Genomic DNA, 19,486 nt, shown 5'->3' on the forward strand with positions numbered 1-19,486 from the left:
GCGCCCCTGGAGTAGGGCAGGGGAGTCGCTCTGCCGGAGATTTGAATGTTTTCATAAAGCTGAACTGCTCTGCCAGATGTGGGTTTGATTATTAAGTGACTTCCCCCACAGTGTTTAATGTGCCACAGGTTGGACGTACTCCGCGAGTGTGGAAATTCACAAGTTTCACGCAGTTTCCAAGAGCTGCAAATCACTTGGTGACGTCCATTAGTAACCCTGGGCAGATCAATACGAATGCTCTCTGTTATGCACGTTCCTTACCCACCTGCATCCTCAAAGGGGGGAAAAATAGTATACTTCAATAGAAGTTGAGAAAAATAAATGGAGCGGGTTATGCACGGAATAGCAGCGCCGCCTGACGAGAGATTCCAGTCCTTACACTGTTCTGTTTCACTTCCACGGCTCGACTCGGGATGGGCTCCAGCGGTAACGCTCAGGCTGAGCGGGACGGCTCCTGCGGGAAGAGACCCCAGGATGGGCCCGCTCGCCCTGCAGGCTGCGCTGCCAAAGGGCCGGGAACAGCCATTCCAAGGCAACGAGCACCCCCTGCAGGCACCTATCTGTTCCTCAGCAAAGATTACGTGAATACCTCAACCAAGAAAGTAGGTATTTGACAGTGTGAAAGCGGCTTGAGGCAATCAAGCGAGGTATTTGACAGCGTGAAAGCGGGTTGAGGCAATTAAGCGAATGTTGTGAAGAACGGGGTAGTAGTTTGAATTCCTTTCCTCTTTCTCTCGCTTCTGTATTTTCTACTAAAAAAAAAAAAAAGGAAGAAATAATAAAAGGGAAAAATAGCCCCCAGCATGCACTTAAAGGCCTTCTTCTCTTTCAGAAGACAATTGTCTACGAAGCAGTGTCAGCTGAGGCAGCAGCCGTGCCCGGGGCAGGGCCGGCCCCCGGCAGCGCGGGGCACGCCCGCCCGGCCCGGCGCGCAGTGCGCAGGCGCGGCGGCGGCGGCATGGGCGACACGCTGGAGGAGCCGTGGTGGGACACCGAGCCCGGGACGGGCGGCACGCCAGGTACTGCTCTCCCCGAGCTCCCTCCTCACGCTGGGATTGAAACATTACACCCCTGCCCTCCTTTCCTGCCCTCCTTCCTTTTCGTTGGATTTTGGGTGTTTTTTCCACTTCCCCTCTCCGCCTTTCCTTTCTCTGCTATTAATTTATTTCTCCAGGTTTTCCACTCTCGCTCGCTTTTTTCCCCTGTGCCTGCTTTTCCCTGCTTGCTTCCGAGGGCGGGTTTGCTTGTAAGCAGAGTCTCTGCAGCGAGGTGATGTCCCGTCTCTGATCTGAGCCCTGGGATAGACGATGGAGCGGCAATGAAAATGCAGTACCTAGCTAACAACAGGAACCCACATGACAAAATACATTTACGCGAAGTTTGAAAAGCGAGGGGAATGGGAAAACCTCTTGGTTTGAATTCAGGGTTCAGCTCTCCCTTGCATTCATTTACCTTCCAAACTATATCTTCTTCCAAAGAGTTTATTTGATGAAAGGCTTTTGCGTAATGGATGATCCTCGTGGGTCCCTTCCACCTCGGACTATCCTGTGATTGTGTTTGCCATTACTGGCATGAACTTACTTGCAGTTCTGTAAGGCCTAGGAAACAGCAAATCCATAGTACTGCCTTTGGAGGGAAAAGCATCTGTGGTACTTGAAAAGCATCCCCCGTGTGCTCACTGGGATGTGTCGCATCACCCTCGCCATGTGTTACTGTAAAAGGCAGGAGTTAAAGCTCTCTCCAGCCACTGCTTCTTGGAGTACGGTGCTGTGACTGATTTGTCTTTTCTTTCCTGATGGTTATGGTACCTGGCTCATACACTTGTATTTTGTTAATGTGTCTTGAAACCACTAGCTGTAAGACGTTTTCTCTGTAATGCTTGCATTTAGTGTGAAAATTTAGGTAGATCTAGGCAACTAGAATGACTTTAGACTTTATAGTGCCCTATTTTATTGATTGTTTTTTAAATTTATTTTTTAATACACTATTGGCAAGAGTTGGGCATTACTGGGAGTTATCTGCACCTCTGCAAAGACTCCAGTTTTTTGAGTGTCTTGATAATTGGTGCTTATTTCCTGTGAAAAGGTACTTGGAGAATAGAGAGGAAGCATTGTAAAAGCTGTATGTATGTAATAAAGAGGGCCCACAAGACCTAATTAGGTTTCTGAGCATTTAATTTTTATTTTTAGTCTCATGTGGGTTCCTTAAGCAGTCCCAGTTCTCATGGTAAATGCTCTTCATTAGGAATTTTTCTTAAGAGCCTACCTGCCCATTCTGCCACCACAGATTTCATTCAGTGGTTAGCTGACTGTCACAGTGTTGTCAGCTTTCCTCTAGAAACTGCATACAGAGCAGGACTTTGATTATAAACTTCTGACATATGGGATGAACCATCTGACTTTGAAGTGAGACTGTGAATGACAGCTTTTCCAGTTATGAAAAACTTGAGATTTTCACAATAGCATTTTTGAGTTACTGAAAGAATTCAGGTGGAAAATAACCTCTGGAGGTGTCTAACCCAATATACTTTACTCCAAGAACATTCTTTGAGTGTGTTATGAGTAGTAAATACAGGTGAGTGTTGTGCAAACCAGGTACTCTGCTGTCTGCAGCCCACCTTTGTAAACTTGTTGGCAGGCTCTTTTTATGGAGCCTGTTGTTGGATGAAGTTGACACAAGCTAACAGTAAACATAAAACATCTGTTACTTTTATTTTGTGTAGCTATTTTTGACGTAAAACATTTAAAATCAAGGGTTAATTTGTGCAGCATCTTATCGATACTGTAGAATGCTTTCAAATCAGTTGGCATAAAAGAGGAAACCACTGTTCACAATGTATGATGCAGGCAGCAATACAAGAAAATAATTGCACATTAGTGAGCACCTTTGAAAGACTTGGTCAATTTCATTTCTGTGAAAAATGAACTTCTGTTAAAAAAATACTATCCAACCTCATTTGCTGACCTATTTAAAAATAACATCTCTGCCATAACTGCAGGTGCAAAGCAGAATTCAAATGTACTTTTGAAATAATGATCTTTTGCCAGATCCTTTAAAATTAACCTTAGAATAAGCTCTGACCTACAGAATATTCATCAGAATTTAGCTCTCAAAAGTGTTTTAGCCACTTGTAATTAGAAAAGCTACTTCTAAAATGAGTGTGAGCATCATTCATACACTCCACCTAAAGAGTACGAAAACACAAAATATATATAAATATATATCTTTGTGTATGGATATGTAATTCTAAATTTGCTTTTGGCCATATCATTGGATGTCATTATTTTAGAGTTCATATTAAAAATTAAAGATAATTACTCTCACCTTAAGATGTGAATGTTTACCCTGCTGCAAATGATTTATAGGTATAAAAAAAGCCCACAAAACCCAAGGCAAAAAATGCTAAAGGGATTACCCATCTTTGTATCTTGTCACATGACAAAAACAGAGTCTTGCCTTATAACATCTTCAGCAAACCTTTGAGATGAGATTTGTGGAGGGAGCTGTTAGGGATTATTCTCCACTTAGCAGCATAGTTTAGTGTTACATATGTCCCACGTCATGCAACTGCAGGACTTCCTTACCTTCCTTTCTTCCAGTTTGTGCCACAACTTTGTCCAGATTTCATATGGTTTTTATATGGCATTCAGAATTACAAAGGAAAGGATAAGGAATTCGGAGGAGTTTATTTCATACTGGTGAAGGAGCCCAACTTTCTCCTGTTCCCTCCATGAACAGAAAAGAGCAATTCTCACAGCGCTATAAACATCCAGATCTTGCCTGTAGCCAGCGTGCCTCATCTCCCAGTCAGTTTGAGGGAGAAGGATGGACTTCTATTTTTCAGAAATTCCTCCAGTTTCCTCCTTTTTAGTTACTCCTCCTTGTCTTTCATTCTCCATGCTTTCTGTATTGCCCATAATCCCATAGGAGTTGTAGTATCCCCATTTGTCAGTTTTAGATCCTTAAGTAGGATCTTAAGTAGGGCATGGCCCTCATAGGTAAAAATTAATTGTGTCATTGCAAGACAGGAGCAAAACTCTTGTATGTCAGCAGCAAAAATAGGTGAGTATGGGACCACAGAGGATGATTTGGCAGTGCTTGTGGGGCCCTGTGTGGACTCTAAAGCAAAGGATGCTATTGCAGGAATTGCAGGAATTCTTTTGCCAGGGGGTCTCTTCTCTTTCTTTGCCTGTTAACATCAATTTGTAGTGTGTGATTTGCAGCTATGGAGAAGCAGACTTCATTGTAGTGCATTCAGTGGGAGCACTGTTGCTTGATCAGAGCTGAGGTCTGTTGCTGGACTCTGTATGAAGAGGTTTGAATCTCTTTTTTTGGCACATCAGTGACTTGCTGTTCCTTGTAATAGAACTTGGTCAGTACTTGAAGATCTTTCTGATAAGCATGCCAAGTTGACAGCTGCTTTTTGAAATCTGTGTTTCTTCACATCAATGTGCATTCATTCTGCAGGTTGCAGTTGTGTACTTCTGTGAGCTGTGTTGGGATCTGAGCACACATGATACGGACTCTCAGAACTTGATAGCTGCAGATATGGTGAATAAAATGGGAAGCCTTTCCTTTTTACTGTGGCAAAGTCATTCCTTTATGTCTGCATGTTAACACAGGTGTTTCTCGTAGGACACAGCTGAAATAATTTTTCAGTAGACTGATCTTTTAAAACTTTTTTAAAGTATTTCTAGAGAATTTCTTGTGAAGCTTTTGAGGAAGGCATAGGTTTCTTGTGGGTTTGCAAAAACAGTCACACAGCAGTGCTGTGTGTTGTACTGTCTCCATGGTTAAGTTAAACTTTTAGCTGTGAAATGAAAGGGAAAAATTGGGTAGCTGAATGCATCAGAATCTCTCCTTGCTTCAGCAAAAGGATTGCAGTTCTGGCTATGGCACTATGATCACCACCAGCTTTTGCTTTATTTAGGAATTAGGATTTGGCAGTTCTTAAAGAAACACCTATGTGTAAGGAGTTTTCCCATGTATTGTCAGTTGAGCCATTTAGACTGTTGGAATGCACTCTGTTAGGGGAAGAAGAATGAGTGAGACATTAATACCAGAGAAATAAATTAATTTTTATATTTTAAAGCAGTAACTAGTGTTAGTTGGTATTACAGGATTCTTGTGGGGGTTTTCCTTGCTGTTGTAGTAGTATTTTGTTAGTCTTTCTTAACATTCTACAGAACAGTGAGAAATTTTCTTGCAGAGCAACAATTGCTACTTTTCAGAAAATTGGAAACAACAAGCATGGAGTCTCTTCTAATGTTTTGGTTTGTGGGGTTTTTTTGAGTTTTTTTTTGTGTGTGTGTGTATTGGCTGAAGGGAAACCTTGAATTTTAAGTCTTTTAAAGAAGTTATGCTTTAGGAAAAACAAAAAGGCAAATTCTCTCATGGATGAACTGGAATTTCTTGTGCAAAGAGTTCAGTTAAAAAAAAACCCTTCACTAGGAGCAATGCATCTGGTTACATATTTTAAGTGAATTTTATGTGAGGAGTTGTAAGGAAGGGCAAAATTATGGAAGAATGCAAGAATAAAGTTGCACTTCTGTGTAAGCCACACTTACTGTTAAGCTTGATACTAATTTTGATCAGTTCTAAAATACTGTTTAAGTGAACTGAAATCCAAATACTGTAGTCCAAATGGTGAAAGTTTATATAGCTGATGCAAACAATATCCATCTTGATTCTCCCATCTGTTTTTCTGATCTAACATCTGCATGAATTGAGTGGAGATAATCACACTAGCGAGGAGGGAGCTACTTATCTTCACATCATGCTTTTAAAGTGATGCTTGGCACAGCAAGGAGCCCTGCATTTCTCTAAATTCAATGTGTTACACAAGAGCAGATTTTTCCATGCCTTTCTTCATTCCACCCTTAATGTTGAACTTAGAATATTCATACTGAGACACTTCTTGGCTAGACCAACTTTGAAAACATGACACCTTCTGCAACCCCTCTTCATATGATTTGAGCATGTTTATATAAATCTGCTGAGATAACCTTACTGTTGTTATTTGTAGAACATGTCAGAACTGAATTTATAGTAGAAACTTATTTGTGTCTTGTGTTCCTGTACTGTGAGTGGTAAAATCTGGAAATGCACCATAAAAATGGAGCAGAGCATGGTCCCTGCAGTTAACTTTGGCTCCTAAGAATTAGGCTGTCTTGATGTCCTGTGATTGGTGACCATATGTGCTGTGGATGGTTTCTGATTTTTTCCCCAGTTGAAACAACTGAGATTCAGATGGCTTAAATCTGTTTTAATCTCATAGATCACAGAAAAGTATTTACCTTCTCCCTCCACTTTGAAGGCAGGCTTTAGACACCGTCCTTACAATGCGTATCTTCCCAGAAGGACTGTCTTGGAGTGGTTTGTTGGCATGTCCAGCAGGAATTTTGACAGATGCTTTGGTTGTGCTGGCAGGCTTTGGTTTGGGGATCCGAGTTGGAATTGAACGACGGAAGGTATTGGTAATCTGGAAATAAACCGAGAAAATAAATCATGCCTTAGGGAGGAGAAACAAGAGGTATTTTTAGCTTTGTAGTGCTTTTTCCAGTTTGTAAACCTGAATGCACTGCTTCTAGAGCTGTTTGTTTAAACTTCCTTTATCTGGCTTGTAATGAGACAGAAGCTTTGTATTTAACTTACCTACTTGATTGGGGAATATCAAAGAATCTCAATGGATTGAAACTTAGAGTATAAATAAAGGGGTTTCCTGTCTGTCAGCTGACTATCAGACCTAGGGTGCTGTGTGAGTGATGCAGTGGCAAGTATTGAGCTGTGTGGATTCTCCAGGTGAATAATCAGAGAACTTCATGCAGAAACAAATCTTGATTCAGTCCTGAGTAGAGGGCAATACTCAGGTCATACTTTACTGTGAGAGATCATTCTTTGACAGTGAGCAGTGTACACAAAATTAACATATTTGTGAGACAGCTCCCCGTCCAGAATGATTGTAGTCATATTTAATTGCAAAAATGTAAATATGCCCCAAATAAGTTATTATGTGCATGGAGAAGGGGTGAGGAACTAAAAAGGCAAGAAGTTTGTTTGAAAAGTACCATTATCTGAAACTAGGATTATTAAACATACTGTAGTAATGAGAAAACCTTTTTGCATCACAAGCATTTTATATAACTTTTTCAGTCAAGCTAAGGGTCAAAGAACCTCACTTAATTTTATTTTATTTTTAAAGACAACAACATGGAAATTGTGTTCACATGAAGATAATAAAAAATTTGAATTATGGTTACTTAATTATGAGTAAGAATGAGCTAGATCAAAACCCTTGTGGAGGGATAGAATGTAAGAAAATAAAGATAGTGCAGAAGATAGTCTCACACCTGAGGAGTTGCAGCTGTACTAATTACCAAAGATTAGGAACAGGCCTGCTCTTAATAGGCCACAGCTGTGTCCAATAAGAAGACAGTGCTACAAAAGAGTGGATTAGGTGGGTGAGGAGAGATGGAGTTTGTTGGCTGTGCTGTGGAGAAGGAGTCAGTGCTGTGAGGAGATGCCCATGGGCAATCACTGAGAAGGTATGGGAGCTTTGTAATATGATGATAACAACTGGTGAGCCTGACATGATCCCATGGTGATTTGGGTAGAGAACTGTAGAGAAAGCAGTAAGGACATGATTCTGATATCATCCCATGGTGGTTTGGGAAGAAGGACTTAAACATTAAACTGATGTGATCCTGTGGTGATTCGGGTAGAGAACTGTAGCGAGAGCAGTGAGGAGGTGATCCTGTGGTGGTTTGGGAAAAAGGACTTAAATATTAAGCAATGTGATCCCAAGGTGATTCATGAAGATGACTGCAGACCTAAGAGAAATAAGATAGTGGAGTCAGGCAAACCAAGAGCCTCAGAGCCTAAAAATCCAGATGAGTTATAGCCAAGCAGACCTGAGCGCCTGAAAGAAATGTAGGCAGAACTGGGAGCCTAGAAGTCTGGACAATGTATGAGATACCACCCCCCCCAAGAAGAAGAGTGCTGGATATGAGGAGTGGACACTATACACTTTGCTTATTTGGTGCATTGGAGCAAGCCCCATGCCCCCTGCCAAGGTATGGCCGCAGTCCAGAGGGGGAACCCAGGACAGTGCTGGGTTCCCCCTGAATGGCAGTGTGTGCAGGACACAGGAGTGGCACGATAGAAGTGCAAATGGCATGGCCACAGCAGCTGCCGGTGCCTCAGCAATAGCACGGCCCCCAAGGAGTACAGCGGAAGGTTTGCTAAGTTGCTGCTACATGAGCACTGGAACAAAAGCAACATTGAGCTCTGAGAGGCAGAGTCAGAGCTGCACAGACAACATGTAAGAGAAGCCCTCTAAAATTGTATAGTGGCCATCTCCACAGTAACCTGATGTGATTTGGGATGGGCTGTAGGGCAAGGTGCAGCCAGAGATGGAGCCCAGCGTAGCATTGAGAGCAGCAGGGGAGGCTGCCTGGTCTGGACCTGACAGATTTCAACACCTGGGGTACAGGGGAGCCGCTGGGGACACAATGGGAAATAAGTGAAGAATCAACTAATACAACAAAAACTGTAAAAGGAAGAAGAGAATTATTAAAACAGCAGTTGGAGCTGGGGACAGAGTAGCTCTATCATTCAGCACGGTGGATTTGTTTGCTGATGAAACATGTGCATTTTGTTTGTGAATTGCAACTATTAATCTTTGATTAGGCATAAGTGTAAAAGTTAATATTCCATAAGCATAAGTGCACTCGACAGGTACTGGATCGATGTTGTTCAGGTTGTATAGCTATTGATAAAATTATGTAACTGTTGATTTGTTACTATCCTAATATAGTAGGATAGGATTTTCTTAATATACCCCTTAACTTGTGAGTTGCCTTTATAGAGTTGTAGAGCTATTGATATTGTCAATATTCTAGAAGTGTAAGAGTTTCTGATAATATGTAATGTAAGTTTGAGTAATAAATCAAGGTCAGGGCACAGACACATTCCAGAGTTCAACAGAAATTACACAAAAGATGATTGTACTGGGTTTACTATCTTTTGCAAAGGGCCCTGCAAAAGACAGTAAACACAACATTAGTTTATGAAAAACCTTAGGTTGATGTTCTAGACTGTGAAAAGCAAAACTAAATCAGAATTTAGAAATGTATGTTCTTGCTGTGACCTGTTGCCTGAACATTTGTATACTGTTAGTCCTAAGTGAGATCTGTGAATATGTTATAATATCAATTTACTCAAATATATCTTTCCAGAGACACTGCAACTTTGTAATTAAAAGAAAAGGAGGAATTGTGGAGGGATAGAATCTAAGACAATAATGCAGAAGGTAGTCTCACACCTGAGGAGTTGCAGCTGTACCAATCACCAAAGATTAGGAACAGGCCTGCTCTTAATAGGCCACAGCTGTGTCCAGTAACAAGAAGAGTGCTACAAAAGAGTGGGTTAGGTGGGTGAGGAGAGATGGAGTTTGTTGGCTGTGCTGTGAAGGAGGAGTCAGTGCTGTGAGGAGCTGCCCATGAGAAATCACTGAGAAGGTATGGGAGCTTTGCAATATAATATGATGACAACAAACCCTAGTGGCTATAATGATCTGTCTGGGCAGGTTTGAAAAAAAAAAATCACGAATCAAAAGCTTGCCGTTTACCTGTAGATAATTATGCATGACAGGGTTTTCAATAGAATAAAGCTGAACCAACATCATATCATTGCATGTGTTCAGTGTGGAGGAATTTGGGGAAAGTTGTACATTGCAGATGCTTAATGGATCATGAGTGAGGAAAAAAATCAGCCTGGGCTTAATTAAAGTTTGATAACAAAGAGATACAATAGTAACAATCTTGCAGAACGGTGTGGTAGGTTTCTAGGCGTTCTGAAGGAGATGATTTTTAAAATTGCAGAATCCTTGTTAGTGATGTGCAATACACCACTGCAATTGTTGGTGATGCTAGAGGGGTGCAATGCCACTTCAGAGTAAAGCTTCACAGAAGATTCATAAATGTAACTGCTGAACTGATCAAAGTGTAGAAGTGTCAGTTAAGTAATAAGTTTGCCCACATGGTTACTGATTTTGTGAAGACATCCACATTTCTTGTCAGGGATAATAATCAGGTCTGTTAGTCAGATATTGTTATATAGGTACATGCTATTGGATTGTTTAATGATGAGACCCACGTGGGAGGGAAAGACCTAGGTAAGTTTTAAAAAAACCCCTTGATAGTGGTCTCTAACAAAAGAATCTTGTGAAAACAGATTTTGTGTGCAAACTGTGGAAAAATGAGGAAAATTCTCAAGGTTAATAAGTGGCAATTGGATAGGTAGCAGAGCAGAGACCTAGGTTTTAATAGTATAGTGGAGATAGCATCTGAATCTCATAGACCCCTCTGATACTCAACATATTCATAAACTGCACAGGAAGACAGTACTGAAATGATAATATTTGTATATGGTATAAAAGGGAGAATATTAGAAGCAAGAGCTGACAGTAACTCATGTTGGTGAGTAAAAAATGTGTGTCAGTTCAGTGTTAACAATTGAAAAATAATATATGTAGGGAAAACTAGTTAATGTACAGTAGTGACATTTATTGTCAGTCAGAACAGATCTTGGAATCTCTGTAAATTGTCCTCATTGCTCAGTAACTGGCAGTTGTCAAAAAGGTAACAGACAAGTTAGGAATTACTAGGAAAAGAATAGAAGAAAACAAATTCCATCCTTTTTTTAGTGTGTGAATCCAAACCATCCCATCCTATATTGTGGATGTTTTGCTGGGTTTTGCCAAACCGCTCAAGAAAGTCTTTGTGACCTTTTTTGCATTTTGGCATAACCTATCAGTTATGAAATGTCTTCTGAGTGAAGATTAATAACACATGCTAAACCTTTTCAAGATTGGATAATAGATGGTGGTGAGAAAAATAAACAACAGAAATGTAGCACTATGGTGAATAGGGCAGTTTTCTAGTATGCTTGAGGGGGCATGCACTGGGAGTGAATTAAAGGTATGTGAAAAGTGTTTTCCCTTGTCAATGAGCTATGAAACTCATTGGGACAGACAATTTTTGAGGTGATGATATAAATTGGTTTGGAGAGAATTTGTACTGCTTCAGGGCATCAATCAAGGACTGCTAATCACAAAGATGTGTGGAGATTCCAGCTGTAAGTTGCAGGGTGCCAATGGCTGGATTTTCTACTCTGTGTGCCTGGTACTACTTAATGTTCACAGGCATTTAACACTGGTCACTACCAAAGAGAAGATACGTAGTCTGATGTCTAAAACCTCTTTCATGCTTTCATTCTTAAAATCAGCATGTTTCAATTCGTAGCACTTTAGAATTTTTTTTAATGCATTGAGAAAGGAAAGCATTTGATTTGGAAAGTGAGGAGGGAAAAAGGAGATGCATTTTTCTTTCTCTGTGTTCCTCCAAGATCTTACCTCTAGGTGGCAGCAAAGACTTCCTTTTGTATTGCATCCCAATATTTCACTTAAACCCCACTGAAACTCTTCGTTAAATGCTGAATAAACAAAATCAACATGCATTTTCATAGTAGGCTGAAATTTTAGCATTCGTATTGTTAGTAGAAAAGGAAGCAAAAAAAAAAGAATTCCCTCTTTGCCCCCAAACCAAAAGCATTTTGCTTCAATTACTAAAGGTGATGTGTTAAGAAAGGAACTGATGTTGGAGGGGATAATTGCATTACTGCTATGTGGCTTTCCATGAGTACTGAGTTGGAAGAGTTTGCCTCTGACCTTGTGGTATGACCTGGTAGATGAGGCATGGTATTGAGAATAAAATGTTTGGGTGGCAGTGGCAGTGCTACTGCCTGATGTAATTATAGCAATGATAGAAAAGGTGTCTGTTTCCCAACTATAAATAGAATTACATTAGCCATCATTTGCTAAGTATATTGAGGTGAATAGATAAAAATATTTATGTAAAGTCTTGCATGTTAAAGTGAGATTGTATCTCTGAGTTGTGTTTGGTTGTTTGGTTCAGGATCTTTTTGAGAAGTGTTCCAGTTCAGAGATTGCTTAGGTCACAAAGTGGTTGGAGTATTGTCTGGACTTGATTGATCATCCATGTTAGTACTTCAGGAAGGTGTTTGTAGACCCAGATTTTTACAGGTTTTGTGCACCCGACTGTGGTTTTCAGGCTGTAAGCTTTTATTGAATCAATGACAAGTTAGGTGCTGAAATATCCCTGGGCTCTGACCTACAGTTTGCACCAGTGTCTAGCTTATTAAAACCACCATTGACAGCATGGTGTTCTGAGCCATCAGATTTCATTTCAAACACATTTTTTTCTTTGTAATTCAAAACTATGTATTTTGCAGTTCTGAGTGACAGTATTGAATACATCTACATTATTATCCTTTAGTGCCTAGAGCTGCATTATAACTGGTGGACTTGTCAAGGTTTGATCTGCTTACAGAGTTTGTACTGCTCTCTTTCACTTGTCATGTTTGATGGTAGCCACCATAACTGACTTGCTCTAACTCCTGGCATAGGCTCAAACTTGAGGATAACAGTTCTATTTTGGGGCTTTTTTTTCCTATGCAAATAAACAACTGAACTTGCACTTCAGTGATTGTACCAATCTAACTTCTGATGAAGGCAAGGATTTAACAAACTGCCCATCTTGTTCTCTTCCTCCTCATGCTGCGCTTAAAAATTGGTTTATTTTTCATAATTTGTGATATAAATTCTAGAGAGGAAGGAATGAATAATTTAAATTTAAGGAAAACACTTATTGATACTTAACTTTTTGAATTCAATTACATGTGTACCTAGATCAAGGACTAAATTTTATTTCTTTTCTAAAACTTGTACTTGACAAATGACGAATCTCAGATAAGAGTTGTAAATAGAACATTTTGGGTCAGTTGACTAGATCAGTGCTTAAGCTGCTGTAAGATTGCATAGGGAGGGAATGGTACTATGTGGGAATTGTCTGGAAAGCACTTGGAAGTAACCATATGTAAAATTCTGCGTTGGTTTCGTTGTATGTGTACTGAAAATCCTTGTGCAATACTCCTAGGTCCTTCCCTGCTGCATTAGTGTAGAGGCATGTGAGCAGATACATTGGCCATAGCAGGCTTCTATCTCCAGATGTCTGGTTTGCTTTTTAGACAGACCTGAATGACTGAAAACCCCTTATATATAGATTTTGGTGAGCCTTTTCAATTTGATTTTTAACTATGTATGGGAAATCTGTGTGCACACCATGAATTACTTCAGTTCTCTTGTATGCATCCTTTCTACCTGCTCATTCTCTCCTTCAAGATGAATGTTTTTAGTCTTCCTCATCCTTTTTTGAACTCTCATTTGTATTCTGAATTTGCTGGCTTTGTGTTCATAATTGCTGTTTAGCTATGTCTCTTGAGTTCTCATCTGTAGGCCACTTTTTAAATCTGCTATCTTTCTAAGTCAGAGAAGAGAAAAAAAAGATATGTTTGTTCTTCAGAAAACAAGGAATCTGAACTGCCTCTCATGGTGTGGAGATCCCTTGTGAGTTCCCATTAATGCTCTTGAAACACCCTCAGAAACAAAATGTTGCCCAGGAGTGACCTGTCTGAGTAGTTATGAAGTTTTCCTTTACTTAATGTGTCTAAGTAAACATCGACAAATAATTACTGCAACTCAATGACAACCCCAAAAGCATTAAACTGACCACTTTTAAATTAGATTATGTGGTATGTCTATCTGTAAGTATAATAGCACCATATTGGTTCAAGGCAATAGGCTTGGAAAATAACAGTGCTAAGTTAGATGAACAGTTGAAGCTAATTTTCAAGGCAAGCAATGATCTAAGGATCAAGAAGGCTGCATTTTAATTTCATTTTTAAATTAACTCCTGCAGCAGACATCAGTTGCCTGTAATAGGAGTTGGCAGAAGAAAGCATGCTAAAGTGAGAACTCTAAACAGGGACTACATTTGTTGTCTCAGCAAATGACAGTGGGTACTTCAAGGATGGGGACAAACACTAGCACAGGTGACAATTGAGAAATGTTCACATTAATGTGAAAATGGCCCTTCTGATTTCAAGAAGACAATGGAGAAAGCATGTTCTGAAATATCAGGATGTGTATTCCATACCCACCTTTTTTTCTCCTCCATTGGGAACAGGGCCAGCTTTTAACACAATGCAATGCTTGCTTTAGGGAGTGGGCTAAGGCAAGTGTGTGTGGGAGTGTCAAGGAGAGAAAATATTTGTTTCTGTACTGTTGAAGTAGTTCTCCTGCTTTTGGTCCTAATCCTTTCCTTTTCCTTCTGAAAGTATGACGTGTGCTTTGCTTCCTGTTTGAACTTTATTAGTTTAAATGAGGGGAGCATGTAGTATTTATGCTGTAAGTTTTCCTTTTTTTTAACATCATTGTAGCACTTGATCTAGGAGAAATAACTTTAGATAAGTTTCTTTCTCACTGCTTAAAGTTTTAGTTTAAGAATTTGAGTATCACTTGCAGCTTTAGTCAAAGTGTCCAGGGGATGGTGCTGAAGATCCTTTACTCAGAAGTCATGTCTGTATGTGCACAAGCGTGCCTCTTGCCAGACTTGAGTTTGTTCTTGGATGATTGAATGCAGTCAGAAAGAAAGCCAGGTCTGCAAGTGAGAAGGAGTTAAGATTAAGTGATAAACTTGAATATTCCCTTTGGTCTCCAAGCCAGACAGCTTTGGCTGAAATTTCTGGTTAGGCATCCTCAACTGCACAGAGCATTTAGATGCTTCCCTTTCTTTACTTTTCTTTTGCTACATACTGGCATTTGTTTTCTAGGAATCCAAAGTGTGAAGTCTCAGTTGCTCTGAGTTCCCTTTCATGCAGCACAGCTGTGTGTGTGACTATACTGAGATATGTGAGCAGGAGCAGTGTAATCCTTACTCTCACTGTCCCACTTAGGGCAAGACCTGTGCCAGGCTGGTGTCTGGCTTGGCTCACTGCATTGTCACACCATATAAACAGCTCAGCAGAGGGAAAAATGACTCCTCAATAATCTAGAGTCATAGTACTTGAGCTATTAAGTGGAAGAGCAATTGGGTTTGTTTAATCTGAAGAAAACAAAACTGAGAAGCAATGTGATAATTGTCTTCTAATATGTGTTGCAGAGAAAATAATTTTCAAAGTCCAGTGGGGGGACAGGAAAGAGAATACTGGAGTACAATTTCAGCAACATCAATTTAGTTTAGAAATTAGCAAGATTCTTAATGACACGGCTATTTTAGCCCTGTTCCAGATTCCTGGGTAACTGTAAAGCTGGCATTGCAGAAGTTTTTTAGGACTATATCTACTAGGTTTTTATTTGGAAGGTTTTAAGTCAAGTTATAGTGAGGAAATAGGCTCAAAAATGTCCTGACATCCATTTTAAGCTCTATTTTATGTGTCTTCTACTCTTCTGCTGATATTTGCTTTATTGCAGCTCTCTTGATTTCAATAATATAGCATATTTGACAGAAAAAGCAATATTAATATTAAAAATTATTTCCATACATGTGGCATAATTTACACTAATGCACTTGAATGTGTTGCTGTGATCTAATTTCCTGAATGCAGAGTTTAAATCTACTTTCTGGTGATGGGGAAAAGAAGAATGGTTGGAGACAGGTTTTTTACAGTTTCTAAAATTCTGTTGTGTGCCCTGCTTTTCTTGGGACATGTCTTCACTGGCAAGTGTGATGATATTATTTTAGAGTTTGGATAACTTAAAGACTCATTTCTAATTGATAACTGACAAGATGCAGGGATGGGTAAGGTTATGATGTGGATTAACTCCAGGGTTACCTGGGGCTGGCTGATCAGCATTGTCATGCAGCTGCAATGAACAACTGTTCATTGCTAATCTTCCTTTTGCCCCTTGAAAGTCCAAGGGGTCCCTGGCACCTTGATAGGGCACTTGGGGTGCAGAAGTGTGGCTTTTTTAGCACACTAAGCACACTGCAATTGCAGTTGTGTCCCACACAGGGGTGTGCTGGCACAGATGTGTTCCAGCAGGTGTCACTGCTGATGGAGAGAATACAGGGTGAGACCAGCAGTGCCCTTGGTTTAAAGCTGCTATGCCATGTGTTGAGAAAGTTCCTTGGCAGTGGAGGATCATTCAGTACAGACTGGGGGCACATATTTGTGTTTGGGTATTTTTAAGGTGGTTTTAAAAGGTGTTTGAAACTGCTCTTATACACATACCTGCCTTTTAATGTGAAAATGTCTTCATTATCAATATTGTCTGTTGAAAAGCTTTGAGTATGTTTTCCTCATGTTAGCAAATTTTTATGGTGAAAAGGTGAGAGGTTCTGCATGGAGAAGGAAAAAGACTCTCTTGCTTTTACCATCTTGGCTTTTCTCTGTCTGTTAGTAGGCTGTTTCTCTCTTGGAAGGCCATATTAAAAGGTGTGTTAATCAGAGTCCTGTTTTCAGTTTATATATGTTTTTTCCTAATATACATAAAATGCTAATTAAAACAAAAGACTCTACCTTTTGTCCAGCTAAGATTGAGGCTTTTCAGGACAAAACATGACCTATAGTGGCTGGAGTATGAGACAGTTAAGGATAATAAAATGTAGGTACTAATCACATTTGAAGCTCCCTCACTCAGATTTTGCACAAGTCAATTAACTTCTCTCCCAAGAGATACAGAATTATTTAAATGGGACTTCTGAATGTTTGTTGTATATTTGAAGCACTTTGTGATGTATTTGTGTGTGCTACATTGTATCTCTGCAGACAATGGTGATGGGTCCAGGACTTTGGCAGTGATTGCACTACAAGATGCTCCTTTTTCCTTTTTGCTTGTCCATTCAGTTATGCTGATGTAGCTCTTTTATAAAGCTGTGCTGTGAAATGGATCCTGTTTTGTTGAGGTTGTTTGGTGTTTGTTCTGTTTTGTTTAATGAGGATTTGTGGCATATGGCCTTTTGTTTGTGGTTTTGCTTTTGTGTTTTTATATCCAGGTTAGTTTCTTGACCTGGTTCGCAGTGCTGCCTTCTGGAAGTGGTGACAGCACAGCTGAAAGGGCAGTATTTTGTAATTTGGGTTGAGGTAGGGGCAAAAAAGGGGAGGGAGATTCTTTGGCCCATCCCTGTTTGAAGATCCTGTTGATGTCAGACCACTGCATGGGAAATGAAGAGACATTGATTAAAAGAGGCCTTTTCACTTGCACTCAAAAAATGTTTCTCAAGAATACTTTGCTTTGTGGTCAGAAGAGAATACTATTCAGTTGGCAGCTCTGCTATTTGAGGCTTTCTGAGTGCCCACAGTATGGTGGGTCATTGGATAATGTGCTAGCTACAGCACAGAGAGAATTCAGCTTCATGTCACAGCCACTGGCTGCAGATCTGTGAAAATGCTTCGTGCTGCCTAAATTTTTATGGTCTTTTTTTTTTTGAGCACTTTCCCACTATAAGTACTTGGTGTTAATTTTAAAACATTTTTACACACCCACTTGTGCTGTATTTGAACCATAGGATCTTTTTCTCTTCTGTTTCTTGGTAACATAATGTTTTGGTAGTCTTTTCTTAAGCCTGGAGATTAGGCAGTTGTCAGTTTTTGTTTTGCCTGTCTCAATATCTGTTTCCTAGGGACAAAGTCATCCTGCAGATGGTTCTTCCGTTTCCATCATCTAACCCTGCAGCATCCATTGAATCTTACTCAGAAAATAGAGCTGTACAATTCTGTTTCTGATTATTTTTTCCCTAGTGTGGGGAGCATGCCTTCCTAATCCCTGCATGAAATGCTTACATACAGATCTTTTTCTTATTACAGCCTTACATACTGTCCCCAGACACCATATTAGCTACGGTGCTTTGGATCAGGCAGATTAGCAGTCTGCTCCTCTAATTTTTGACAATTCATTTTCTTAATTAGTGGCTTGAAGGAGGTCTTTAAATAACTTGAAATACTACCTCAGAGTTGATGGATGGGTGCTTTGGTCTCAGATTACCATTATCACTTGGTATTCTCTTCTTTTTGTTTTTCCTCCTTTTCCCTCCCTCCCCTTATCCATCCTCCCCGAAGGGACAAAAATTGCAAGTATTTCTTCTGAGAAATTTAATCACATATAAACACCAAAGTGTTGGTGCTGCCTTCTCTTGTGTTTGTTTGATCATTCACTGAAATAAACCCAACAGAGTGAAGGAAAGTGGGCTAGTAACTGCTGTCATTTTGTAATCAGTTAATTCTCCCTTTTTCTGGGAACTAAACATAAAGGAGAAAGGGTAGATGTTTAGACCTTAGAGATGCTTGCCAAGAGTTTTGGAAAAGAGAAGAATTGATATTATGATCTGCTGAAAACTGTTTTTATGCTCTCTTTCACAGCTTAATCCCTCTGATATATGCTTCTTGTTATGTGACCTTATTTCCCCATAACATTTAAATGAACCATTACATACCTGTCAGACTTTGGGCATTTAAGCAACTGCTGAAAGCAAAAGTGTCTCAGCCTCCAAATTAACAGCAATACTTACCACTTACAGAGTAGTTGAAATCCTAGAAAAGCTGCCTTACTTGTCAAACTTTAATATGGTTATGCTTGATGTTTTTGTTCAGAGTGCTTGAATCAATGTGCAGATAACTTAGTCACATTTCTCCTTGCTCTGCTGTTTTCTTATTGTCTGCCAAGGAAGCAGGTGGCTATTCCCACTCAGCAAAATGGGAATACTCTGAAATATGGAGTGGTGATCCGAACAACTCGAGGTTAATTTGTAAATCAATAATTTGATTCCTTTAGCTATGCTTTCTGTTTGCTCTTTTATGATAAAATTGCAGCTAACTTCTTTCTGTTTAAACAATTACGTTTCAGCTCTCAGCAAATACATCCAGGTGCTTATTTTCTCTGCTTTGAAATTGATCTTGGCAATTCAAACCGAACAAACCTGTTCCATTGTGCAAACCTTATTTTCAGGCAAAAGTAATTATTTGATTTTTTTATCTGTTGGAATGACTGACAAAAATTTTGCTGTGAAGTCAGTTAAATCTACACAGAGGTTGTTTCATCAGTAGGGGGACGTAAGCATCCCTTAATCAAGGTGCATTTTCAGGAAATGTAGCAATTTCATCTCCAGGCAGTGCTGATGCTTCTTACGTAGGAGTTAATGGTCATGAGTGGCTGTTTCCATTGTTTTTTGTTAATTAGACAGTTACTAATTATGAGTACATAATTATGAGTGTAGGACAGGGACAGAAGTACTGCCTGTTAAATGATTATACTTATAAATGGTGTGAACTTTCATCTAGGTTTTCTAGATGTTAGCTTTAAAGGCTGAACTTCCTTATTCATAAGAGCTTGGTAACTGTCCAAAGGACTATGCGTGCTTATTGCTATGCCCTTATTTGTACTTTTCTTTTATAAGATGTTCTAACAGATGGCCAGGTGGTTAATGATAAACACACTTCTCTGTATTTTTGAAGATAGATCTGAAATTTTTTTCCTATATGTTTTTTAGGTCTAACTGAAGAAAATTTTAGTGTCTCTGGAGGACAAGCATTAGTCCTTTAATTTCTGGAGAATTTGGTGTCTGTTAGT

General features: G+C 39.7%; 2 protein-coding genes across 4 annotated transcripts in view; one reads left to right on the forward strand and one right to left on the reverse strand.

Annotated features, from left to right (window-relative positions):
* The first annotated feature begins 13 nt into the window (after positions 1-13).
* CMSS1 (cms1 ribosomal small subunit homolog) overlaps positions 14-19,486 on the forward strand; it is a 227,246-nt gene continuing 207,773 nt past the window's right edge. Inside the window, exons 1-2 of the mRNA XM_071433567.1 lie at positions 14-602; positions 833-1,019. Of these exons, the coding sequence (XP_071289668.1) occupies positions 414-602; positions 833-1,019 (376 nt within the window). The 5' untranslated portion in view covers positions 14-413. The remainder of the gene's footprint in view (positions 603-832; positions 1,020-19,486) is intronic.
* Positions 2,687-19,486, reverse strand: part of FILIP1L (filamin A interacting protein 1 like) — a 191,377-nt gene continuing 174,577 nt past the window's right edge. For all 3 annotated transcript variants that reach the window (XM_071433559.1, XM_071433558.1, XM_071433560.1), the window contains 2 exons: positions 6,297-6,481; positions 2,687-5,024 (listed from right to left, as the gene is read on the reverse strand). In XM_071433559.1, the coding sequence (XP_071289660.1) occupies positions 4,934-5,024; positions 6,297-6,481 (276 nt within the window). In that variant the 3' untranslated portion in view covers positions 2,687-4,933. The remainder of the gene's footprint in view (positions 5,025-6,296; positions 6,482-19,486) is intronic.

The sequence above is a fragment of the Agelaius tricolor genome, unplaced genomic scaffold (assembly GCF_023055355.1).
Source record: "Agelaius tricolor isolate 1412-34295 unplaced genomic scaffold, bAgeTri1.0.p SCAF_9, whole genome shotgun sequence".
Classification (NCBI taxonomy): Eukaryota; Metazoa; Chordata; class Aves; order Passeriformes; family Icteridae; genus Agelaius; species Agelaius tricolor.